The sequence below is a fragment of the Bos taurus genome, chromosome 25, assembly GCF_002263795.3.
Source record: "Bos taurus isolate L1 Dominette 01449 registration number 42190680 breed Hereford chromosome 25, ARS-UCD2.0, whole genome shotgun sequence".
Taxonomy (NCBI): Eukaryota; Metazoa; Chordata; class Mammalia; order Artiodactyla; family Bovidae; genus Bos; species Bos taurus.
Window position 1 is genome coordinate 21295789 of NC_037352.1, and position 26809 is coordinate 21322597.

Below are 26809 nucleotides of genomic sequence, written 5' to 3' on the forward strand. Positions count from 1 at the left end.
ATTTTTTATCGGTGTATCGTTGATTTACAATGTATTAATTTATGCTGTACATCAAAGTGACTCAGCCATACGTATACATATATCCATTTTCTTCTAGACTCCGTTCCTGTATAGGTCATTACAGAGTACTGAATAGATTCCCTGTGCTGTATAGTAGGTTCTTATTAGTTATCTTTTGTATACAGTAGTGTGATTTGCATTTCCCTATTGTCTAATGATGATGTGCATCTTTCATCTGATTGGCCATTTGCACATCTGAGGGCAAAAGTCTATTCAGTCCTTTGACCATTTTAAAACTGTGTTGCCTTTTTGTTGTTGAGTTGTATTTCTTTATATGTTGTCCATATTAAATCTTTGTCAGATTTATGATTGCAAATATTTTCTACCATTCTATAGATTGTGTTTACTTTCTTGATAATGTTCTTTGATGCACAGGAGTTTTTAATTTTGATGAAGTCCAGTTTATCTATTTTTTTCTTTTGTTGCTTAAGTTTTTGATGTCATATATCTAAAAATCCTTACCAAACCCAAGATCATGAAGATTTACTCCTGTGATTTCTTCTAAGAGTTTGTGATTTTAACACTTTTATTGAAATGGTCTTGATTCATTTTAAGCTAATTTTTTGTTTAAATTAAACTTAATTAATTTTTGCATATAATGTGAAATTGGATCCTATTTAATTAATTCTTACTGTGTGGAAATTTACTTGTCCCAGCACCATTTGTTGAAGAGATTGTTCTTTCCCCATTGAATGGTCTGGTCATCCTTACAGGAAATCATCTGTACTTAATCATTATTGTAGCCTTGTAGAAAATTTTATAATCAGGAAAGATGAGTCTTCCTTTCAAGATTGTTTTGGTTATCTGGGATCTTCTATTTCTTTTGTGAAAGGTGTTTTATTTGGCAATATTTGGTGCACACAGGAGACTGATGTATGATATATATATTATGAAGCATAAAAATTGCATCAACACCATGAACCCACCACCCAGCTGAATAACTGGAACATAATCAATGCATAATAATACAGTACAACCTGAAGTTTCTCTCTTATTTCTTTCCTCCTTCCAAGAGGATAGCGCCATTCTGAATTTTTTGTCTTACAAATTCTTTATTTTTCGAAAACTTTTTTTTTGCCATATACATGCATGTATGCGTGCTAAGTCACTTTAGTCGTGTCCAACTCTTTGTGACACTATGGACTGTAGCACACCTGGCTCCTCTGTCCATGGGATTCTCCAGGCAAGATACTGGAGTGATCCCTCCATGGGATCTTCCTGACCCAGGGATCAAACCTGCATCTCTTATGTCTCCTGCATTGGCTTCTGGGTTCTTTACTACTAGCACCACCTGGGAAGCCCCACCATATACATATGTATTTCTAAGTAATACATTTTGTTCAGCTGTACTTGGTTTTCTGTGACTTACTATTATTACACTCAGTTATTGTAATGATGACATTACACTTACTAAGTAACATTGTTCTCAACTCCTGTTTCTAAGATTCATTGTGATTTATGCATTTTCACTGTTGTGTACAATTCCATTTATCCCCTCTTCTATGGGTGGATGCTTTCTAAGGCCCACTTGACTTCACATTCCAGGATGTCTGGCTCTAGGTCAGTGATCACACCATCGTGATTATCTGGGTCGTGAAGATATTTTTTGTACAGTTTTGTACAGTTCTTCTGTGTATTCTTCTTAATATCTTCTGCTTCTGTTAGGTCCATACCATTTCTGTCCTTTATCGAGCTCATCTTTGCATGAAATGTTCCTTTGGTATCTCTGATTTTCTTGAAGAGATCCCTAGTCTTTCCCATTCTGTTGTTTTCCTCTATTTCTTTGCATTGATCGCTGAGGAAGGAAAGTTATGACCAACCTAGATAGCATATTCAAAAGCAGAGACATTACTTTGCCAACAAAGGTTCATCTAGTCAAGGCTATGGTTTTTCCAGTGGTCATGTATGGATGTGAGAGTTGGACTGTGAAGAAGGCTGAGCGCCGAAGAATTGATGCTTTTGAACTGTGGTGTTGGAGAAGACTCTTAAGAGTCCCTTGGACTGCAAGGAGATCCAACCAGTCCATTCTGAAGGAGATCAGCCCTGGGGTTTCTTTGGAAGGAATGATGCTAAAGCTGAAACTCCAGTACTTTGGCCACCTCATGCGAAGAGTTGACTCATTGGAAAAGAGTCTGATGCTGGGAGGGATTGGGGGCAGGAGGAGAAGGGGACGACAGAGGATGAGATGGCTGGGTGGCATCACTGACTCGATGGACGTGAGTCTGAGTGAACTCCGGGAGTTGGTGATGGACAGGGAGGCCTGGCGTGCTGCGATTCATGGGATCGCAAAGAGTCAGACAGGACTGAGCGACTGATCTGATCTGATCTGATCTGATGGGTGGATAGTTATTTTGTTTCCAGCGTTTTGTTATTATGAACAATCTTTTGTTTTGTTTTGTTTTTCCACAGCCCCTGTCCCTTTCAGAACCTAGACATTTCTGTTTTCCTAAGCCCTTATATCAGGTGTCCCAGTGCCTGCAGGGAGAAACAGGGTTTATATGAGTAAAGAGGACTAGTATAAACCAGAGAGAGCGGTGGGTCCTGGTGAATTGGAGAATGCAGGACCTAGCTAAGCTCAAGTGGATTGTTGTTGCTACATGGGAATGCAGACATATACTTCCAGAGCTTCTAACTGTCCCACACTGGAAGTCTGGATTTTAAAAAAAAAAATGTAAAATACCCTACTATTTAAATAGCCTCTAGTTTAAATGATAAAAATGACTAAAGGGCTAAACAAAATGGTTTCTAGATGCAACCTTAGATCTCCAGCTTGCCACCTCTGCCTTGTCCTTGTTGAGTTCAGTGAACTCTGCTTTAGCACTGTTTTTCTCCCTTTAAGGTCTTTTAAGGCACTTCCTTTCATTTTAACACCCTTTTGCCCCTATTTTTCATCTGACTTCTCTTTAGCTCCGTTCTTCTGAGATAGGAACCAGAATTTGAATTCCTCTTGCTCAATCTCTTTGACCATCTGTGATATCATTTCCTTCTTATGTTTTTTGTGTTTGCTTCTTCAGTGCGAATGTAATTTAGGCTGACTGAGGGACTTATATGGATTTTCTTTATTTCCAAATTAAGATTGTTGTCTTTATTTAAAACACAATGAAACAGTAACGGCCATTACCAGATACTCAGAACTCTTGATACTCTGCTTTCTTCTAAAAGGAAAAGAAGTAATTTTCTCTGATTGTAGATGGAAACACAAGCAGAAAACAATGATTGAAGTAAATTAAAAATCTTAGATGAAAGAATTATGTACTAGAAATAGACATCTCTCTAAGGTTGAAGAAGATAGCTTTTTTTTTTTTTTTTTAAAGAAGATAGCTTTTAAAACCAAGAGAGGAATTCTCTAGCAGAGGAGTGGTGGTGGTGGTGGTTGTTCAGTTGCCCCATCGTGTTTGACTCTTTGCGACCCCATGGACTGTAGCACGCCAGATCCCCGTCTCTCACCATCTCCTGAAGTTTGCCCAAGTTCATGACCATTGCATCAGTGATGCCATCCAGCCATCTCATCCTCTGACACCCTCTTCTCCTGCCCTCAATCTTTCCCAGCATCAGAGACTCCAGTGAGTCAGCTGTTCGCATCAGGTGGCCAAAATACTGCTTTAGCTTCGGCATCAGTCCTTCCCATGAGTATTTAGGGTTGATTTGCCTTAAGATTGACCAGTTTGGTCTCTTTGCTATCCAAGGGACTCTCAGGAGTCTTCTCCAGCACCACAGTTCAAAGACATCAGTTCTTTGGTGCTCTGCCTTCTTTACTGTCCGGCTGTCACATCCATACGTGACCACTGCAAAAGACCATAGCCTTAACTATACGGACCTTTGTCGGCAGAGTAATGTCTCTGCTTTTCAACACACTGTCTAGGTTTGTCATAGCTTTCCTGCTGACAAGCAGTCGTCTTCTGATTTCAGTCACCATCCTCAGTGATTTGGGAGCCCAAGAAGAGGAAATCTGTCACTACTTTCACCTTTTCACCTTCTATTTGTCAGGCAGTAATGGGGTCGCAAAGAGTCGGACACGACTGAGCGACTGATCTGATCTGATCTGATCTGAATGGGGCCAGATGCCATGGTCTTAGTTTTTTTTAATATTTAGCTTTAAGCCAGCTCTTTCACTTTCCTCCTTCATGCTCATCAAGAGGCTCTTTAGCCTCCTCACTTTCTGCCATTAGAGTGGTATCATCCACATGTCTGAGGTTGTTGATATTTCTCTCAGCAGTCTTATTTCTAGCTTGTTATTCATCCAACCCAGTATTTCTCATGATGTGTTCAGCATATAGGTTAAAGAAACAGGGTGGTAGCAGACAGCCCTGTCGTACTTATTTCTCAATCCTGAACCAACCACTTGTTCCTTATTGGGTTCTAACTGTTGCTTCTTGATCTGCATATAGGTTTTTCATGAGACTAATAAGATGGTCTGGTATTCCCATGCTTTCCACAGTTTGTTATGATTTGCACAGTTAAAGGCTTTAGCATAGTTAATGAAACAGAGGTAGATGTTTTTCTGGAATTCCCTTGCTTTCTCAATGATTCAGTGAATGTTGGCAATTTGATCTCTGGCTCCTCTGCCTTTTCTAAACCCAGTTTGAACATCTGGAAGTTCTTGGTTCACATGATGCTGAAGCCTAGCAGGCACAGTTTTAAGTATGACCTTACTATCGTGGGAGATGAGTGCAATTGTCCGATGGTTAGAACATTCTTTAGAACTACCCTTTTTGGGAATTGGGATGAGGATTGACCTTTTCCAGTCCTGTGGCCATTGCTGGGTCTTCCAGATTTGCTGACATATTGAGTGCAACACTTGGAAGGAAAGTTATGACCAACCTAGATGGCATATTGAAAAGCAGAGACATTACTTTGTCAACAAAGGTCCGTCTAGTCAAGGCAATGGTTTTTCCAGTGGTCATGTATGGATGTAAGAGTTGGACTATAAAGAAAGCTGAGTGCCGAAGAATTGATGCTTTTGAACTGTGGTGTTGGAGAAGACTCTTGAGAGTCCCTTGGACTGCAAGAAGATCCAACCAGTCCATCCTAAAAGAGATCAGTCCTGGGTGTTCATTGAAAGGACTGATGCTGAAGCTGAAACTCCAATACTTTGGCCACCTGATGCAAAGAGCTGACTCATTTGAAAAGACCCTGATTCTGGGAAGGATTGAGGGCAGGAGGAGAAGGGGACGACAGAGGATGAGATGGTTGGATGGCATCACCGACTTGATGGACATGGGTTTGGGTGGACTCCGGGAGTTGGTGATGGACAGGGAGGCCTGGTGTGCTGCGGTTCATGGGGTCGCAAAGAGTCGGACACGACTGAGCGACTGAACTGAACTGAGTGCAACACTTTGATATCATCATCCTTTAGGGTTTTGAATAGCTCTACTGGAATTCCATCGCATCCACAGTTTTATTAACAGCTGCTGCTGCTGCTGCTGCTGCTGCTGCGTCGCTTCAGTCATGTCCGACTCTGTGCGACCCCATGGACTGCAGCCTACCAGGCTCCTCCATCCATGGGATTTTCCAGGCAACAGTACTGGAGTGGGGTGCCATTGTGCCCGCTTGACTTCACATTCTAGAATATCTGGCTCTGGGTGACTGAGCACATCATTGTAGTTATCAGGTTCATTAAGATCTTTTTTGTACTGTTCTTCCATGTATTCTTTCCATCTGTTCTTGATCTCTTCAGCATTTACTATGTTTCTACCATTTCTGTCCTTTATTGTGCCTGTCTTTGGACAAAATAGTCCCTTGATATTTCTGATTTTCCTGAGGAGATCACTAGTCTTTCCCCTTCAGTTGTTTTCCTCTTATTTTATGCACTGTTCATTGAAGAAGGCCTTCTTGTCTCTCCTTGTTATTCTTTGGAACTCTGTGTTTAATTGGATGTACTTTCACTTCTTTCTTCAGTTATTTGTAAAGCTTCCTCAGATAACCTCTTTGCCTTCTTGCTTTTTTTCTTTGGGATGGTTTTGTTTGCTGCATCCTGTGCAATATTATGGACCTTTGTCCATAGTCCTTCAGGCACACTGTTTCCTAGATCTAATCCCTTGAATCTGTTTGTCACCTCCACTGCATATTCATAGGGGATTTGATGTAAGTCATACCTGGCTGGCCTAGTGGTTTTCCCCACTGTCTTTAGTTTAAGCCTGAATTTTGCTGTGAGAAGCTGATGATCTGAGCCACAGTCAGCTCTAGGTCTTGTTTTTGCTGACTTTATATAGCTTCTCCATCTTTGGCTACAAAAAAACGTAATCAGTTTGATTTTGACATTGACCATTTGGTGATATCCATGTGTAAAGTCATCTCTTGTATTGTTGGATAAGGGTGCTTCCTGTAACCAGTGCATTCTCTTAGCAGAATTCAGTTAGCCTTTGCCCTGCTTCATTCTGTATTCCAAAGCCAAACTTGTCTGTCACTCTGGGTATCTCTTGACTTCCTACTTTTGCATCCCAATCCCCATTGATGAATAGAACATCTTTTTTTTGATGTTAGTTCTAGGAGGTCTTCATGCTATGCTAAGTCACTTCAGTCGTGTCCGACTGTGTGTGACCCCATAGACGGCAGCCCATCAGGCTCCGCTGTCCCTGGGATTCTCCAGGCAAGAACACTGGAGTGGGTTGCCATTTCCTTCTCCAATGCATGAAAGTGAAAAGTGAAAGTGAAGTTGCTTAGTCGTGTCCGACTCTTAGCGACCTCATAGACTGCAGCCTACCAGGCTCCTCCGTCCATGGGATTTAGAACTGATTACCTTAAGGTTCTTCGGCATTGGTGGTAGGGGCATAGATTTGAATTACTGTGGTGTTGAATGACTTGCCTTGGAAATGAACCGAGATCATTCTGTCATTTTTGAGGTTGTATCCAAGTACTGCATTTTGGACTCTTGTTGATTATGAAGACTACTCCATTTTTTCTAAGGGATTCTTGTCCACAGTAGTAGATATAATAGTCATCTGAATTAAATTCACCCTTTCCAGTCCATTTTAGTTCAGTGATTCCTAAGATGTCGATGTTTATTCTTATCATCTCCTGCCTGACCGTGTCCAGTTTACCTTGATTCATGGGCCTAATGTTCCAGGTTCCTATGCAACATTGGATTTTGCTTTCATCACCAGACACATCCACAACTGAGCATTGTTTCTGCTTTGGCCCAGCGGCTTCATTATTTCTGGTAGTTGTCTTCCACTCTTTCCCAGTAGCAAATTGGACACCTTCCAATGTGGGGGACTCATCTTTCAGTGTTACATCTTTTTGTCTTTTTAGACAGTTCATGAGATATAAACAGGAAGTATACTGGAGTGGTTTGCCATTCCCTCCAATGGATCACATTTTGTCAGAACTCTCCACTATGACCCTTCTGTCTTGGGGGGCCCTACATGGCATGGCTCATAGCTTCATTGGGTTACACAAGCCCCTTCACCATGACAAGGCAGTGATCCGTGAAGAAGGGACCAGTGGTTAGGACTCAGCATTTTCACTACTGGGGCCAGGGTGCAGTATCTGATCAGGGAACTAATATCCCACAAGCTGTGAGGCTCAGCCAAAAAGAAACAAAAACCAAGAGGAAGTGTAATACTTTACAATCAGCAGCAGATGTGAAAGTTTCTTTTTACAGATAGGGGTTTTATAGGCTGAACATATGCAGGTCAGATTGGTTAGCTCTTTCAGGTGTGAGTGCATTTCATTTTTAGTATCTTCTCAGAGCCTGGTGTTCTGGCCAGTGATTTATCTAAATTCACATATATTTGAGGTATTTCCATCTACCTCTCTACCCTGACCCTCTATCTTGGGCCCCAGACCTTTATTCACAGCTGCCTGTTGGTCATCCCATAGGACCCTCAAACTCCACATTTCAAAATTGAATTTATCATCAAATCCCCAGAATTGCTCACCTCATCCTAGATTCTCTTTTTCTTGCCCAACATCTGAACAATGACCAAGTCATATAGAATCTCTTTTTTTCTTTTTAAATATTTTATAATGGAATATTAAAAATAATTTTTATTTAGGTGTATTATGTACAATAAAATGTAGCCATTTTAAATATGCAGTTGGATGAGTTTTGGCTGATGTGGACATCTCAGCAACTAGTACCACAGTCATGATATAAAATATTCCCATCACTCTAATTCTTCTGCCTCTCTGCAGTCAAGCCACCTGGGTAACCTTTGTAAAACTAATATAGATTAGTTTTTCATTTTCTAGAGTTTCCTATAATTGGAATCATGTACTATTTTGGGAGTCAGGCTTCTTTCACTCGGCATAATGTTTTTGAGATTTATCCATGTCATTGGATATATTCAAGGATTAGTATTGGGTTGGCCAACAAGTTCATTTGGGTTCTTCTGTTACATCCTGTGGGAAAACCCAAATGAACTTATTGGCCAACCCAATAGTTGGTTATTTTTAAACTTTTTTTTTTTTTTGCTGCGCCGTATGGCTTGTAGGATAGGCTGCGGCAAAGAAAACCTGGAATCCTAACTACTACCACCAAGGAACTCCCTCATTACTTTGTATAGATGAGCAGTGTTATTTGGAACTTTGGGACAGTAGAGAAAACGCAGAATGAGGCCGTATGTGTTTATTCACCGGCTTCTACAGTTAGCGGTATTCTGGCGTTCTTCTTTCGTCTCTGTACTCATGTGCCAAATTCAAACCAGTTTCAGAGTAGAATATTTTGAAGCAAATTGCAAGTGTAATTTTGTTGTTGTTGTTCAGTTGCTAAGTCATGTCTGACTCTTTGCGACCCCATGGACTGCAGCACTCCAGGCCTCTCTATCCCTAAGCATCTCCCAGAGTTCATCCAAGTTTATGTCCATTGAATCGGTGCTGCTATCCAACCATCTCATCCTCGCCTGCCCTCTTCTCCCTTTGCCTTCAGTCTTTCCCAGCATCAGGGTCTTTTCCAATGAGTTGGCTCTGCTTCCTGAGTAATATTTCTAAAATGAAGATTCAGTTGTGTTAATCCTTTGCTTAAAATCTTTCATTGATTCCTTATATCCTCTATGGAAAAGAAGTGTAAACTTCTATAATCAGCATATGTAATTCCTCATGATCTGGTCCTTGCTTACTTTCTCAGCTGCAACCCCAGCCACATGCACGCTTTTTAGATTTTTTTCTTATTTATTTTATTTTTTGGTTATGGTGAGTCTTCACTGCTGATGTGGGCTTTCTCTAGTTGTAACGAGTGGGGACTACTTTCTGGTTGTGGTACGTGGGCTTCTCATTTCAGTGGCTTCTCCAGTTGCGGAGCACAGGCTCTAGGCATGTGGGCTCAGTAGTTGTGGCTTGTGGACTCTAGAATGCTGCTGGCTCAGTAGTTGTGTCACATGGGCTTAGTTGCTCTGCAGCATGTGGGATCTTTCTGGACCAGAGAATGAACTGGTGTCCTTTGTACTTCAAGGTGGATTCTTAACCACTGGACCACCAGGGAAGCCTCTCATGCACTTTTTAACCTTATTTATTCAACAGACACTTCAAGAATGCCTACTCTTTACCAAATATGGGGCATTAATTCCCCCCAATTTCTGGGAGAAATTAATAATCCCCCCATAATTAATTAATTATGTTATTCAGTCCCTCCTGGCAATGTCTAGGGAAGCCATGTGTCACATCCTGAAGTGAAGCATTTAATCTGAGTCCAGAAATTGGGAAAGGAAAAAGAACGTCAGTGGATTCACCCTGAGAACATGAAGCTGGAGGCAGTGAGTAGTGTTAGGAGATTAGACAAAGGTGGGGGCAGATGTGAGTTTCCCTGAGCAAGCAGCCAAGGCAGGAGGGCAGGTGGAATGAGTGCATCTGAGAAGGTGCATAGGCCAGGTCTGCTGCAGGTATTCTCAACAAATGTTTGTCCATCCATTGAATCCTATTCATGGAATTATAAGGGCAAAGCTTGTGAGGTACTGGGAACATCTTGGAAAAACTTTAGTCAACATTATGAAGGCAATTCTCTTCACCTTAAAAAGTTTTCCCTTTTGACAGAACATGTGATTCAGTGGAGTATAGCATAACTCTCAGTGTCTTGTTTCCTACTCTTTTGTTATGTTTTAGGCTATGTAAAATATGCTTTGTTTCCTCTTTGACCCCCCACTCCTAGAGCAATGGAAATAAAAACAAAAATAAGCAGATGAGACCTAATTAAACTTAACAGCTTCTGCACAGCAAAGGAAACTGTAAACAAGATAAAAAGACAACCCTCAGAATGGGAAAAAATAATTGCAACCAAAGCAACTGACAAAAGATTTATTTCCAAAATATACAACCAGCTCGTGCAGCTCACTATCAGAAAAACAACCCAATCAAAAAATGGGGCGGAAGACCTAAACAGACATTCCTGCAAAGAAGACACAAAGATGGCCAACAAACAGAAGGAAAGATGCTCAACATCACTCATTATTGTTATTCAGTCACTAAGTTGTATCTAGTTCTTTGCAACCCCATGAACTGCAGCATGCCAGGCTTCTTTGGCCGTCACTCTATCCCTCAGTTTGCTCAAACGTATGTCCATTGAGTTAGTGATGCCATCCAACTATCTCATCCTCTGTTGCCTCCTCCTCCTCTTGCTGTCAATCCTTCCCAGCATCAAGGTCTTTTCTAATGAGTCTGCTGTTCGCTTCAAGTGGCCAAAGTACTGGGGCTTCAGTATCAGTCCTTCCAACAAATACTCAGAATTTATTTCCTTTAGGATTGACTGATTTGATCTTCTTGCTGTCCAGTTGAATCTCAAGAGTCTTCTGTAACATCACAGTTGAAAAACATCAGTTCTTTGGTGCTCAGCCTTCTTTATGGTCCATCTTTTCTCAGCTATTTGTAAGACCTCCTCAGACAACCACTTTGCCTTCTTGCATTTCTTTTTCTTGGGGATGGTTTTGGTCACCACCTCATGTACAGTGTTACAAACCTCCATCCATAGTTCTTCAGGTACTCTATTTACGAGATCTAATCCTTTGAATCTATTCATCACCTCCACTGCATAATCATAAGGAATTTGATAAAGGTCATACCTGAATGGCCTAGTGGTTTTCCCTATTTTCTTCAACTTGAGCCTGAATTTTGTAGTAAGGAGCTGATGATCCAAGCCACAGAAAGCTCCAGGTCTTGTTTTTGCTGACTGTACAGAGCTTCTCCGGCTTGCAACTTCAGCTGCAAAGAATATAATCAGTCTGACTTCGGTACTGACCATCATCTGGTGATGTCCATGTGTAGAGTCGTCGCTTGTGTTGTTGAAAGAGGGTGTTTGCTATGAGCAGTGCCTTCTCTTGGCAAAACTCTGTTAACCATTGCCCTGCTTCATTTTGTATTACAAAGCCAAAGCCTGTTAATCCAGGTATCTCTTGGTTTCCTACTTTTGCATTCCAGTCCTCTATAATGAATAGGACATCATTTTGGTGTTAGTTCTAGAAAATGTTGTAGATCTTTATAGAACTGTTCAACTTCAGCTTCTTTGGCATAGTGATTGGGGCATAGACTTGGATTACTGTAATGCTGGATGTAAACACAATGAAAAGGCAAAAAGATATGACACCAGAAGATGAGCTCCCCAGGTTGGCAGATGTCCAGTGTGCTACTAGGGAAGAGCAGAGGAACAGCTCTATAAAGAATGAAGGGGCTGGGTCAAAGTGGAAACAGTGCTAAGATGTGGATGGGCCTGGTACTGAAAGTGAAGTCCAGTGCTGTAAAGAACAATATTGCATAGGAACTTGGAATGTTAGGTCCATGAATCAAGATAAATTGGTCAAGCGGGAGATGGCGAGTGAACACTGACATTTTGGGAATCACTGAACTAAAATGAATAGGAATTGGTGAATTTAATTCAGATGACCATTGTATCTACTACTGTGGGCAAGAACCCCTCAGAAGAAATGGATTATCCCCTCATAGTCAACAAAAGAGTCTGAAATGCAGTACTTGGAGGCAGTCTCAAAAACGACAGAATGATCTCTGTTTGTCTCCAAGCAAACCATTCATTATTAGAGAACTGCAAATCAAAACAACACTGAAGTATCACCTCACACCAGTCAGAATGGCCATCATCCAAAAATCTACAAATAATAAATGTTGGAAAGGATGTGGGAAAAAGTAATCCCTCTTGCACTGTTGGTGGGAAAATAAAATGATACAGCCACTATGGAGAATAACATGGAAGTTCCTTTAAAAGCTAGGAATAAAACTGTCATATGACCCAGCAATCCACTTGGGCATATACCTTGAGAAAACCATAATTCAAAAAGACACATGTATCCCAGTTTTCATTGTAGCACTGTTCACAATAGCCAGGACATGGAAGCAACCTGGATGTCCATCAACAGATGAATGGATAAAGAAGTTGTGGTATATATTTATATAATGGAATATTACTCAGCTATAAAAAGGAGCAGAATTGAGTCAATTGTAGTGAGATGGATGTACCTAGATTCTGTCATACAGAGTGAAGTAAGTCAGAAAGAAAAAAACAAATAGCATATATTAATGCATATATATAGACTTTAGAAAAATGGTACTGATGAGTCTATTTGCAGGGTAGGCATAGAGACACAGATGTAGAGAACAGACTTGTAGACATGGGGGAAGGAGAGGGTGAGATAAATTGGAAGAGTAGCATTGACATACATACACTACGATCTGTAAAATAGCTAGCTAGCGGGAAACTGCTCTATAACACAGGGAGCTCAGCTTGGTGCTCCGTGATGACCTAGAGAGGTACGATTTTGAGCGTGGCAGGGAGGCTCAAGAGGGAAGGAATGTATGTATGCTTAGAGCTGATTCACGTTGTTGTACAGTAGAAAGCGACACATTGTGGTAAAGTAACTATCCTCCAATTAAAATACATTTTAAAAATGTGCTGCTTTGTTTTATAGACCATTGTGATGAATGACTGTATTATCCGAGGCGATCTGGCAAATGTAAGAGTTGGACGTCATTGTGTTGTAAAAAGTCGGAGTGTCATAAGGCCACCATTCAAGAAATTCAGCAAAGGGTATGTAATTTAATCATTTGTTTCAGTCTTGAGCAAGATGCTGCTTCTGGTGGTGAAATGCATGTGTGGAGTCATGGGAGAAGGAGCGGGTCTATACTTTTTGGAACACTGAGAACACACCATAATGAGCACAATTGGTGGCAGTTGTCTTAGTCTAGTTGGTGGTTAGTTGCCAGAAACAATCCACTTAAGCTGGCAAAAACAGGGGCGGGGTGGGGGGGGTTGCTTCTGATTAAACAGACACAGGTGTATTTGATGGAGTTTCAGGGTAGAAAAAGGGGGCCAGGTTTCACAAGGGACTGGAACCTGGAGCTGGACAGCTTGCCAAAATAAAGACCACTATTCTGTCTGTCTGCTACTCTACCACTGAGACAGTTTCTTATCTGTCCTTCTCTCTGTACTTCTTCTTCCCTCTTTTTTCTTCCTGCTGTATCTTCCCACTTTTCTCCTGGAGCCAACTTTGCTGCCTCAGCCCTTTAATTATATCACGTCTTCTTTGAGGTTTCCAGCCTAAATACCAATCAGAGATTTTAAATTGTCCTATTAACAAAATCTTTGGTTAGAGTGAATCTGATTGGCTTAGTTTGCAGTTAGGTGCCCACCCCTAGTCTACAAACAGCTTTGACCCAGAGGGTATGGTCAAGTCAGGCTGACTGATCTCTCAGTGGGAATAAGGATTGTCAAAGAAAAATTGTGGGCAGGGCAGGAAGACTGCCCTCTATGCTTGATATGGAGTATTCTCTTTGCCTCCCTTTCTGCTTGCTCTCCTGGCTCCTACCCATGGCACCATCTGCTTCCCATCCAATAATTCAACAATCATTTATTGAGTGTTTTCCTTACGCCAGTCACTAGGTTATAATCTGGGCATATAAAATATGGATAAAATGGGGTCTCAAAACCTAGTGTTAGAAATAAAACAAACAAGTGAATGTAACAAAAAAGAGAGATTCACAGGTGTATAGAACAATCTAGTGGTTACCAGCGGGAGGGTGAGGAGTGAGATAGGGGATGGGGATTAAGTACAGACTACTGCATATAAAATAAATAAGCAACAAGGATATATTATACAGCACAGGGAATATAGATAATATTTTATAAACCTCTAAAATTGTGAACTACTATGTTGTATGCCTGAAACTTATATAAAATGAGCTACACCTCAGTTCAAGCAACAGCAATCACCACCACCTTGTGGTAGAAATTACTGACTCAACAGCTACTATAGCATATAACGCTGCAACAGGATAGCCACGATGTCCTAGGGTACTGCTGACCCTGGGGCATGGGCATGGCTAGGGAGGAACAGAAGAGGGCAGTTGATTCAGACAATAATACTCGGATATATATCATGCAGGAGTCGTCTGCATTTCTTGTAGTGATGCTGGACTCGAGGATTTCATTACATACAAGAATTGGAGCAGGGAGTCATTGTATATCATACGAAATTCGAATGAAAACTTTTGCTCATTAGTTCAGAAGGTGCTTGAGGGGGAGCCAGAAAACCTTTTCATGATTTCATACAGTAACTGATGCTCTGCTGGAATTGTTGACTCCACCTCCTGATAAAGGCATTATTGGGCTGGATATGGTCCAGGAAGAAGACTGAAAATGAACAGTCTTTTCAGTGACTGGAGGGATGTATAAGTAAGAATAGTCCACATGTGGCAGCCTGGACGGGAGGGGAGTTTAAGGGAAGAATGGATACATGTATGTGTATGGCGGAGTCCCTTTGTTGTCCACCCGAAACTATCACAAAACTGTTAATTGGCTATATTCCAATATAAAATAAAAAGTAAAAAAGTAGTCCTCATGAGAAATACAGAAATACAACACATGCATAGAAGGTGAATGTCGATTTCCTCCCCTGTATGTCTCAATACCAGAACCAGAGAAGAGTAAAGAGTTTTCAGTTTAAAATTGAAGAGTTGACAGCCTGCTATAGACTATGATAAAATTAAGGAATCCACTGTTACCCAAGGGGTCTAGACTAAAAATGCAAATAAACTAAGGAAGATTTAACTAAGTTACAGGTATGTGGAAGACAGGTATCATCTCTGATAAAATATTTCTGACAAAATAGAACACAGGACTGGAAAGAGCCAGTGAGTATCCAGCTGCTTTGTATTAGTTCTAGTCCCAATATTTTACATCCAAGAACTGAAATTTCTTGGAAGTATGATCACAGACCACTGTCACTTACATTTGAGGAGTCCTGGAGAATGCAAATCATGTCACAAGTCTAGAGAAACCCTACTAACTCCTTAAGTCTTGGCTTAAATGTCATTTTCAATTAAGCTTTTACCAAACCTCCAGTCTGAATAAACTCTTTTTGTCATGCCCTCATGATGTGTTATTTTTCCTCTGTAGCCCTTATCACAGTTGTAACTAATTACTTATTTAATCATTTATTTAATCTCTCTTCTCCTGATTGTAATCTCCTCATGGGCAGGATCAAGTCCCTTTTGCTCGCCATTGTATTCCCCAGTTCCTAGCATAGAGTCAGGCAGTAAAACCAGACAATATATAAATTTTCAGCATGTTGGGAATTATATCCCATGAACATTACATCAGTCCCCTGAAGCATTATAGAGAAGATTAATGAAAATGTGATCTGTGGGCATTTTCAGAGGAGGCTGGAATGAGCAAAACGTTCATTTGTTTTTATTTGATGCTAGCTTTTCTAACTTTGAAGGTCTTGCCCTTGCTCTTTTGCTATTTGCTTCACATTTCTGTAGTCTAACATTTCTGATTTCGGTTTAGTAGTCACATGCATCTTCTTCAATGTTGCAGAATTCCTCAAACGTGAGGATTCTTTCCTTGCTAGGGGCAGTCTTATTAAGACAAGACGGAGTTGCAGTTATGATCTTTAGTTTTATAAACCTTGACCAGAAGTACATCACCTTGACTGTTCTTTGTTCTCTTTCTTCTATAGCGTTGCATTTTTTCCTTTACATATTGGGGACCACGTCTTTATTGAGGAAGATTGCGTGGTCAACGCAGCTCAGATTGGCTCTTATGTTCACGTTGGCAAGAATTGTGTGATTGTGAGTATGCTGACTTGGCTGGCTGAGCAGCCTCACTCCCCTTTGAGCTCCTGTCCCTCCCATCAGTGGGCCTTTGCTTCTGACATCAAGCAGGGTAGAAGTTTTTTCTGGTCTACTAGTTTACCAGAATTGTCGTTAAATTTGGAATTCTTCCTAGGCACTAGTAATCATGGCTAACCTTTATGGACTCTTTTGTATATGATGTTAAACTCTTGCCTTTGGCTATTTCATTTAATCTTCACAACCATCCAAGGATGATAGACTGTAATTATCCCTATTTTCAGGTGAGGAGACTGAAGACCTCTGATATTAGGGGATTTGACAAGGCTAGTAAATCCTAGAGTTGGAATTTGAACCCTGGTGGTGTGAGTAGCCATGCCACTATGTGGCCTCCCTGTCACCTCACCTTGAGAATCTTAGAGTCTAGTGGGGTGAGGGGATCTTGAAGGGTGAATCAAAATTGGCTCATAAACAAGAGGAGAGAAAGTGTTTCAGGGGAGAGATTGGCATGTGTAGGGGTCACAGTCACCAAAGGGCATGACGTCAAAGGAGCTGCACGTGGTTCAAGATGCTGGGCCTGCCAGGTGCTAGTGGGCCTCTCGCTCAGCAGAACCTGTAGGACACAGGTCCACAGGCGCCATGGCATTAGTTTGTTAATGCCAAACATTAACCCAGCCAAAGCTTTCCAAGGCTGAATTTCTTGATATTTCTTAGATGAAGAGGTTGATTTCAGTTAGGATTTCTGAGTCCATCCTGATTGAGAATGATCAGAGGCAAACTCCCTAAATTTTCAGGGAAAATATTTCCTACATTTTATATTTGTCCCTCAGATTCTGGGAAAACCAAGACCCCTCTCCTGTTTTTATTTTTTTCACTAAAAGCCATTTACTTTTATTAATAACCATGTATTAATTTCACACATAGTTGAAATAAAACCTTTTATAATCCACGGTATGATCCATGATTAAATACACATCAAAAGTACAGAGAAAGATATTCATTTTTTGATATAATGATGTGAGATTTGTGACTTTTAAGGCTTACCAAACAAAGCCTAGGAAGCACTTAGCAAGCATGATATACACTAATTCCATGCCTTTTCCAGGAAGGGTTTCTAATACATTTCTAGGTTGCTGCTAAGTCGCTTCAGTCGTGTCCGACTCTGTGCGACCCCATAGACGGCAGCCCACCAGGCTCCCCCGTCCCTGGGATTCTCCAGGCAAGAACACTGGAGTGGGTTGCCATTTCCTCCTCCAGTGCATGAAAGTGAAAAGTGAAAGTGAAGTCACACAGTCGTGTCCCAACTCCTAGCGACCCCATGGACTGCAGCCTACCAGGCTCCTCCGTCCATGGGATTTTCCAGGCAAGAGTACTGGAGTGGGGTGCCATTGCCTTCTCCACCCTTTCCTGTTTTTAAATGGCTGCTCCTATTAACACAAAGTCAGCTCTCTGCTCTGGATAAAACTCAGACCCTAAAGTATGAGAAAATCTGCAGAAACCATGCAGTCACTTTCCAGGAGCCATGAGGCTACAGCAAAGGTGGGCAGTGCAGAGAACCATGTTGCTGAGAAAAACATTCCAGTCTGACTTGTTACTCAAAATTAAGGGGAGCAGTTGTTTTGCCAAATATTCTCTGGAGGAGTTCCTTAATATGTATTAGAGACAGAATGTCTTTGGTTCAGCCTGATGTTGAGGAGAGGGAGAAGATAGTGAAATCCATCCTCTTTCCTCACTAACTGCTTGATTAGAGGAGGCTTTCCAAGCCAAAGCTGAATTTTTCTGATATTTTCCTCAGTAATGTGAAGATATCAGCATAGTAGCCTAGTCCTTTGAGTCCAGAGCCAGATGTCTGAATAGTTAATATCCAAATGCTATTCCCAATGCTTAGGAAATTTTAGTCCTATTGTTCAGCGTCTGCTTTTTATATCACTTTTCAGTGCATCAACTCCTGGTATTGTCATTGTTTGGCACTGGCTGTACTTATTTGCTGAGCCTTTACAAATTCTCAGGAGAAAGATGCTTTGAGAATCTCAAAGCTAGTAGGAACTCTTTAGAGTCCAGCTGTCCCCATGACACACAGATCCTTCCTGCAGCATCTCATGTAGTACTGTAACTTCTGCTTGGATATGGGAAGGTATGAGTGTTAATCAGAATTGCCCAAAAGTCTTCAGGAAAAGCCTAACAGGCATTACGGGTCAACTGTTACCATGCCTTAAAGTTTACATTTATCTTTAATCTTAATAGCATCCTGGCAGGCTTGGTTTTACATGCTGTTTCACAGGATGGAAGAAATTTGCTAAATAACTGGATTAAAGAGATATGGGACTTCCCTGGTAGTCCAGTGATTAAGACTCCACACTCTCAATGCAGGGGGCACGAGTTTGATCCCTGGTCAGAAAACTAAGATCCCACATGCCATGCAGTGCAACCAAAAAAAAGAAGGAAGAAAAAGAAAACAGCAAAAAAAAAAAAAAAAAATAGGAGATAAGGGTAGGTGTAATACCAGCAACATGTAGTTCTTAACTCCTTCTTGAAAAGTTCTCCAGGAAAGAATAAAGAAGCAGTTACAGCTGTTTACCTCCTCAGCTATTGCCAAGTCATTCATGCCTAAGAAGTACCTGCATTTTTTATTTTGCTGCTGTGGAATCGACCAGTTTACCCAGAATTCTCTGAAACCCAAATGAGCACATTTCTCTGAGTGGGCAGAATGGCTAACTAGACAAGCAGGTGCCCTCCGGCTGTTTGGTAACCGAGGTACACAGTGGGAAGGCTCCTTTCCACTGCTCTTCTTTTCCAGGGCCCTTTGTCTGTGGATCCCTGTCTGTGAGGGTATCCTGCCACATGCAGCACCTCATTTCCTTTTGCTCAGTGCCCCACGTGCTTGGTCTGGGTTTTTAGGAGCCTCAGCATCTTAGGGAATCTTTGTGTTAATTTGGGAGTCACCAGGGGAGCTGGCCATCTGCTCCATTTTCGATATTGCCAATAACAGGTGATTCATGGAAGAGAGTTTTCCAAGGAGAAATGAAGATATGCAGTCATAACTTGCTTCTGACCTAAAGATGTTGACCAGCTTGGCTATTATCCACCCAGCTGGAGACAACTGAAGAAATTCAGACCTTCGAAGTATAAGCTTTTTAAAAAATTCATTTGGCAATCTACCCAGGAGCTCTTGGACATACATATGATTTAGGTACTTAGTATTGGGGGAAATTTTGAACACAATGAAATCAAAGTGTTTCCTATTCTTTGGTAAAGTCTGAGATCTAGATGGGTTAGCATTATCTTGGTATTTATTATGTGTTCCACATCCTCAGCCCAGTATGTTTTATCTGATATTCTGACCAGAACACGAGTGAACTATAGGCTTGGATGATGCAAATGCAACTGGTAAAGACCAAGACTTGCATTTACTCAGCAAGTCGTCTGAGACACATTGTTGTTCAGTTGCTAAGTTGTGTCTGACTCTTCCCAAAACCGTGGACTGCAGTACACCAGGCTTCCCTGTCCCTCACCATCTGAGTTTGCCCAAGTTCATGTCCACTGAATCAGTGACGCCATCCAACAGTCTCATTGTCTGTTACCCTCTTCTCTTTCTGCCTTCAATCTTACCCAGCATCAGGGTCTTTTCCAATGAGTCAGCTGTTCACATCAGGTGGTTGAAATATTGGAGCTTCAGCTTCAGCATCAGTCCTTCCAATGAATATTCAGGAATGATTTCCTTTAAGATTGATTGGTTTGATCTCCTTGCTTTCCAGGGGACTCTCAAGAGTCTTCTCTAGCACCATAGTTCAAAAGCATCAATTCTTCGGCACTCTGCCTTCTTTATTGTCCAGCTCTCACATCTGTACATGACTGCTGTAAAGACCGTAGCCTTGACTAAATGGACCTTTGTCAGCAAAATGATATCTTTGCTTTTTAAACACACTGTCTAGGTTTGTTATAGCTTTGCTGCCAAGAAGCAGTCTTTTTCTAATTTCATGGCTGCAGTCACCAACCGCATGATTTTAGAGCCCAAGAAGAGGAAATCTGTCACTGCTTCCACCTTTTCTCCTTCTGTTTACCACGAAGTTTCGGGACCAGATGCCATGATCTTAGTTTTTTAATATTGGGTTTTAGGCCGGGTTTTTCACTCTCCTCCTTCACCCTCATCAGGAGGCTCTTTAGTTCCTCTTCACTTTCTGCCATTAGAGTGGTATCATCTGCATATCTGTGGTTTTTCTTGCTAAGGGAGATGCCAAGTGGAAGGCATCTGAGATATAGCTTTAACCATATACAGAAGCGTCTCCTTTTCCTTAAGTCATGAAACACGTGACTCTCCCAAACCTTATTTCTTGCCCCCAAAATGCTGTGGGTGATGGCAGAATTGAATGACTACCTAATAACTACCATTTACCCATGGCAGAATAAATGAACTGTTAACTTCATACTCAGAAGAATTTCCCAAGACTTGTCCAGTTGGAGTTTACAAAAGAACAAACGGGCTTCCCTGGTGGTCCAGTGGTAAAGAATCCACCTGCCAATGCAGGAGACACGGCTTCGATCCCTGGTCTGGGAAGATCCCACATGCCGCAGGGCAACTAAACCCACGAGTCACAACTACTGAGCCTGTGCTCTAGAGTCATGAGCCACAACTATTGAAGCCCATGTGCCTATAGCCCCTGCTCCACAACACAAGAGAACCCACTGCAATAAGAAACCCATGCACCGCAACTAGAGAAAGCCCACACACAGCAACAAAGACCCAGTGTGGAAAAAAAATAAATGAGTAAATAAATAAATCTTAAAAAAAAAGAAGAGGATAATAATAATATACCTTAAAAAAAAACAAAACCAGACCTTAAACTGGTAGGTGCAAAACAAACATACTGGCTAATGTGAACCACAGTCACAGAAGTAGATCCTAATTTCATACACAAATGGCTCCAACTGACATCTCAGTTGATGTCATGTGAATTAATCTCCTTCCTGTTTTTAGTTTCCTCTGGAAGCCTCTCAGGCAGGTCCTTTAGTGATGGAAACCAGTGGCTGGTTCAAGATTCTGTTCTATCCTCTAGAATCTCCCTCTACCTTAAAGGATAAAAAAAAAAAAAAAGAAAGGCTTTTTCTTTTCCCAGTATGTTACATGCAGAAGCTCCTGAACTTGAGATTCATCACGGTTCATACACCAATTCCCTAAACCAATGGCTGCAGCCAGGCTTGGGGTTTAGAGTTTGGGATGAGAGATGAAGCACATGAACTGAAATAGGGATGGAGTGATATCCAACAAAAATATAAGTTCTGTTACAAGAAGAAAGGGAAGTGGATGTCGGACAAGCACAACAACAGATATCCACTAAGTAAAAGCAAAGAAAATTAAACAGAATTCTTGAAGATCAGATTTCATATAGTCTGAAATGCCTAAGATAGCCTGAACTGTCCCTAGTGTACAACCCCCACTTCAAATTTAAACACACACAGGACTCACACACACACACACACACACACACACTAATGTTTCTACCTCATGTTTGTCAGGTACCATCTGCGGTAGGGATTGTGGCCAACACTTCTGTCCCTGACCATGACGATTATAGGCTTCCCTGATGGCTCAGACAGTAAAGAATCTGCCTGTAATGCAGAAGACCTGATTTCGATCCCCTGGTTGGAAAGATCCCCTTGGAGAAGGGAACGGCAACCTGCTCCAGTATTCTTTCCTGGAGAGGCCCATGGACAGAGGTACCTGACGGGCTGTAGTCCATGGGGTTGCAAAGAGCCAGACATGACTGGAAACTAAACAACAATAACACAGCACACAAGACAACTTTTACTCCCATTTCCTGGTCTGTTTCCTATTAACAAGACTTTAATTTCAGGGGCGCCGGTGTGTGCTGAAAGACTGTTGCAAAATTCTCGACAACACAGTATTACCCCCAGAAACTGTGGTCCCACCGTTCACCATCTTCTCAGGCTGCCCAGGTAACCCGCGGGTGTTAATTATTAAAACTAAAGTTTATTTTCTTTCACAAAAGTCATGCATGCCTTTTCTGTCTCTTAACAGTATGTTAGTCTAGCTAACTGAAATACTCTTCTGATACAGAGTACCTATAAATGCTATCCAAAATAGAACTTGTATCTTTTTACATGCATAATTGGATTCATAAGGAAATTATTAGGAATCAGAAGCAAAGTGGAAACTAAATGCAGACTTTCAAGGATGCTTCAGGTGATGCCATCTCTATAGTTGTATGGTTTAGGATTTGATGCTCATGTGGGATGAGAGATAAAGCCTCGGATCCACACAGGGCAATGAGATCCTCTTGAAGGGCTTTCCCTCAGTAAAAAGTTGATGGAGGATGAATCTGCCCCCAACACAGGAAGAGTACAAAGAAGAGTGTCTGTCTTGGCCTGGGCTTTGGGTGGAAAAAGAAAGTCTCTCCAGATGATGGCCTTACCCTCACAATGGTTGGGGGTTTGAACTTGTACTTCCTGCCTGCTCAGAAATGCCCTAACTGAAATATTACCACAAAACATGGCCAAAGACCAGTGAGAGCTCTGGGATACCCAAGAAAAGCAAATATATTATCATTTGACCTTGGTTGATGGAATGCCCACAGGCAAAGTCCTTATGAGCTTAAGAGATGCAGATTATAAATGTGGGGAGACTGAAGCAATCCATGCTTATTTTTGAAAGCTTGGAAAACACCGAAAAGCAAAAAGAAAAAGAAAAACCTCACATTCCCCTACCCCTACCTCAAGACAGTCTCTTTTCTTCTACCTGTTGTTTCACTCAGTGGAAACCTCCTAGAACATACAGAGGTACGTGACAGATTCACAGATGGAAGATGATATGAAGAGAGAGGATTTGACAATGTATGGTATCTAGCCACTGGGTGGTTTAATTATTTTTCCAATATAAAAAAAATCTCATTACTCAGATCATTGAATATGAATTTCAAAGAAATACATAAATCATCCACTAAGATTCTTTGGGGAGGAAATGAGCCATTCTGCACTTTCATGCATCTCTACATTTGCAGAGGAGGAAGAGACTCATTTAGTAATTCTCCCCATACTGAGTTCCCACTGTGAAACAGCTTAACAGTTCTCAGCAAGTGCTGGATCAGAACAGTCTTAATTGTTTTGAGTGGTTGTGAGACAAACATCTGATCTGAGGTGAGAAGTATGTTGTTGGAAAAATAGTTTAATCTCCTCTAACTTATTCAAGGCCCTTAGAACCAACTTATGATCTTTGAACATTGATGGCAGATTGCAGGGAAGCACTTCTAGGTATTTGAAATCCCAGTAAATTCTGTGTGTGGAGGTTCTGCCTGGGATCTTAGAGATCATTGTGTAGGTGAGGAAACTGAGGCCTGGAGAGGTTGAATTGTCCAGGGTGTCAGTGCTGGTTAGCGGGGAGGCTTTGACAAGCACTTAAGACTCCTTGTTTATTTATTTATTTATTTTTATTTGACTACTCAGCTTATGCAATCTCAGTTCCCCAACCAGGCACTGAACCTGGGCTAGGGCAGTGAAAGCAGCAAGTCCCCTAGACCACCACGGAGCTCCCAAGACTCTTTGTTTAGAGTCTAGTACTTTGCACTAGCAGGGTACTTCTCATGTTTATTTGTGTAGTTTCACAAACAAATGCTAACCATCTAGATACTACTGTTGACAACCTCCCTCTTTAATCAAGAGGCGTGGGGTGGCAGGAAAACTAGCATATTTTTGGAAGGCTCCCCAGAATGAAAGGCGAGGCATCCAGAAAGATTCTAAGTTAGGAACCAAAAACTCAGATGCCCACAGGAGCCAGACAAAATATGTAAATAGTTGAAGAAATTGCCTATCATAGCTGTTTAAGCATACAGGCATGATATTATGTGAACTTCTGGTGTTTCATGAGGAGCTAAAAATCTGGATTTTTATGTGTTGAGTACCAGTTTTTTTAGAAGATTAAATACTGTACAGATTCAATATATATTTGGAAATCTTAATGCGCTGCTAATTTGTAAAAGGTGCCTGCAAGAGTTGTGTATTTTTTTAAGGCCATTTTTTCATTCCTGTTTTCTCTGTATGTATACAAGAGTATATGTGTGTGTTTTTGTATGTTTATGAGTATATGCATATGTGTGTTTATGTATGTATATGTATTTATATATATAATATGAAACTTTTTATATATATAAATAGACTCACACTCTCTATTCTGTTAGGAAACTTGCTTCCTTAGTATATCTTGGGCATCTTTTCTTGTCAGTATGGAGCAATTTACTTCATTCCTTTTAATGGCTATAGGGTTTGCATTGCATAATTATCCCATAATATAACCAATCATCCTCTGGTTTAATGGATCAAAAAATGTTATACTTGGTTTTTTATAATTAGAGACTTCGCTGCATTAATGCTTTTGTATCTATATTGTGCAATTGGGCAAGATTATCTGTGGAATAAATTCTTAAAAGTTGGATTATCAGATCACAGGGTATGAACTTTTAAGTTATGCTAGTTATTCCTACATTGCTCTTCAAACTTATCTGTGTAAGTTTATACTAATACCATACTGTGTGAGTGCCTCTTTCCTGGAAATTCTTCATTAAGTTTCCCCCATCTTTTGTCTATTTGGGCATTTCTGTTCTACTCCCATCTATGATTCGAATATAACTGCTCAGGCCTTGGATTCAGTTTCATTGTATGAATAGCAGGGCAGTTTCTCCCCTGAAGAGCGCTCACCTTGGCTTGCCCCACAGGCATCACCCCAGAATCCAGGGAATAGATGAATCCTTGCCTGGAACAGCCTCTGATGTAGTCAGATTTCCTTAACTCTTCAGTAATGTACTAACTTCTTTTACTTGGAATATATTTCTGCATTTTGAGAACAGTATTATTCCCCACCCCACCCCCAACTCCCTCCACACACAGATTCATATTATCTTGAATATATGGTCAGGAAATATTCTGTTAGCACCAAAGATGGAAAACCTAGTATTTAGACATTTGCAGCTAAAGAAGGCTTCTAGAGGTTTCAGCAGAAGTCAGAGCTGCATGTGGGCCTCCTCTGGCTCCTTGTGGTTGACCAGGTCTTTCTTTCCCCAGGACTCTTCTCAGGGGAGCTCCCAGAATGTACCCAGGAGCTGATGATTGACGTCACCAAGAGCTACTACCAGAAGTTTTTGCCCTTGACACAGGTCTAATGTCTCTGCCTTGTGTCTCGAATTTGCTTGAGCTCTGAGATGAACTTGGGGACAAAGTGAGCCAGACAGCATCTACAAAGAGCTCTTGTGTCTTTGACATCTCCCACCCTCTTTATTTTTTATTTTGGTTTCATTCTTTAGAATTTCTCAGTCCTCCCAGGCTCTAAGTTCTTAAGACTTTACTAACAGAATGACTGGAGGGTTGTCTCCAAATGCTGTGCTTAAACTGTATCTATTCACTGTCACTCTGTACCATGATGTGGGGAGCACAGACTCATCTGTTCCCAGCACTCCCACCCCTTGGCCCTGCGGACAGCCGGATGGAGCAGGGCATCTGTCCCAGCGGGGAGGTTGTGTGTGGCCCGTGGCCATGAGCTGCCACAGTGAGCATCACTGTTGGCGTCCCTGCTGCTCATGCAGTTGGCCAGTTGCTACAGCTGCTTGTCATCTGCAAAAACACTGTTTGCCACTTTTCAGAGCCCAGATTCCTCTTGGCTACTAAAACTTGAAGGGAGGGTGGTTAGTATTTCTCTTCTTTCCAAAATAACCTGATCATCTTAATTCGGGGTGAATAATTAAAGACTTTCTAGCCTTCTATTCTAGGGCCTTGGCTTTCACTAAAAGCTTAGTGAAAGCATCCAGAAAGCATCCCTTAGCATCCAGATTTTATTTTTGCAAAGTCCCAGGTTTAAGTCTCCCATGTGGATGGACTAGACTGGCGGCCACTCCTTGTCTCATGGTATTTAGGGGAAGCAGTGTATGCCTTATTTCACTGGAGATGTAGCATTTTTGACACTTGCTCCTTGGCCTGGAACCATTCAAACCACACTACATTTGCCATAAACCTCACAGTTCAGACCAAAATATCTATACTTGGGCCCAATCTCATATGTACATGGGGGCCTCTTAAAATCATTCTGGGGGCATGGAACCCCAAGGAGTAGACAGAGTTGCCAGTGCTATCCATATCTTCTAGGTAATATCTCAGCCCTTCCCATTCTGCTCTAGTAGGAAGACTTAGAAGTGAAGGCCTGAAAAGGTTGGCCTTGCTCGATGCTCTAGTGCTGCTGTGAATGGGGTAGGACAGTTCAGCCTCAAAGGTTAGAATATAGCAGCAGCTGTCTTGACTTAACATCGGTCTGGGGTTTGCAAAAAGAACTGTATGTAGTCATCTTTGCTAGTTGAATGTAAGACTGCTTTCTGGTTTCTTATTTTTTATGTTTGTACATTAAAGGCGTGGCACATGAAACAAGTCATTTGAAGATGATCACTGTTCACCTCCAGCAATGGCGACCTCTCTTCCTTGGGCACCTCACTGTGTTCCCGGTGTCCTCCTACAGACTTTGTAGTCACTTGCCTACTTAGAGCTTATAAGCTGGATGTTATCGCCACTTCACTGGTGAGGATAAAAACTCAAAAATGTTAGATAACTTGGTCTACTTGGCATGGTGAAGGAGTCACACTCGTGTGTTTGGCTCCACAGCCCACGTTCTTAAGCTCTGCCCCAGTGAAATGGGACAGTCCACTGCATCCTGTGTCATGCCAGCAGTCTGTGATGGTTGCAGCTTTTTGGG

The 26809-nt window shown here is 41.4% G+C and overlaps 1 protein-coding gene across 1 annotated transcript in view; it reads left to right on the forward strand.

The window, feature by feature from the left end:
- Window positions 1-26487, forward strand: part of DCTN5 (dynactin subunit 5) — a 28974-nt gene extending 2487 nt beyond the window's left edge. The window contains 4 exon segments of the mRNA NM_001024484.3: window positions 12906-13024; window positions 15957-16068; window positions 21921-22023; window positions 25138-26487. Of these exon segments, the coding sequence (NP_001019655.2) occupies window positions 12906-13024; window positions 15957-16068; window positions 21921-22023; window positions 25138-25235 (432 nt within the window). The 3' untranslated portion in view covers window positions 25236-26487.
- The last annotated feature ends 322 nt before the right edge of the window (window positions 26488-26809 follow it).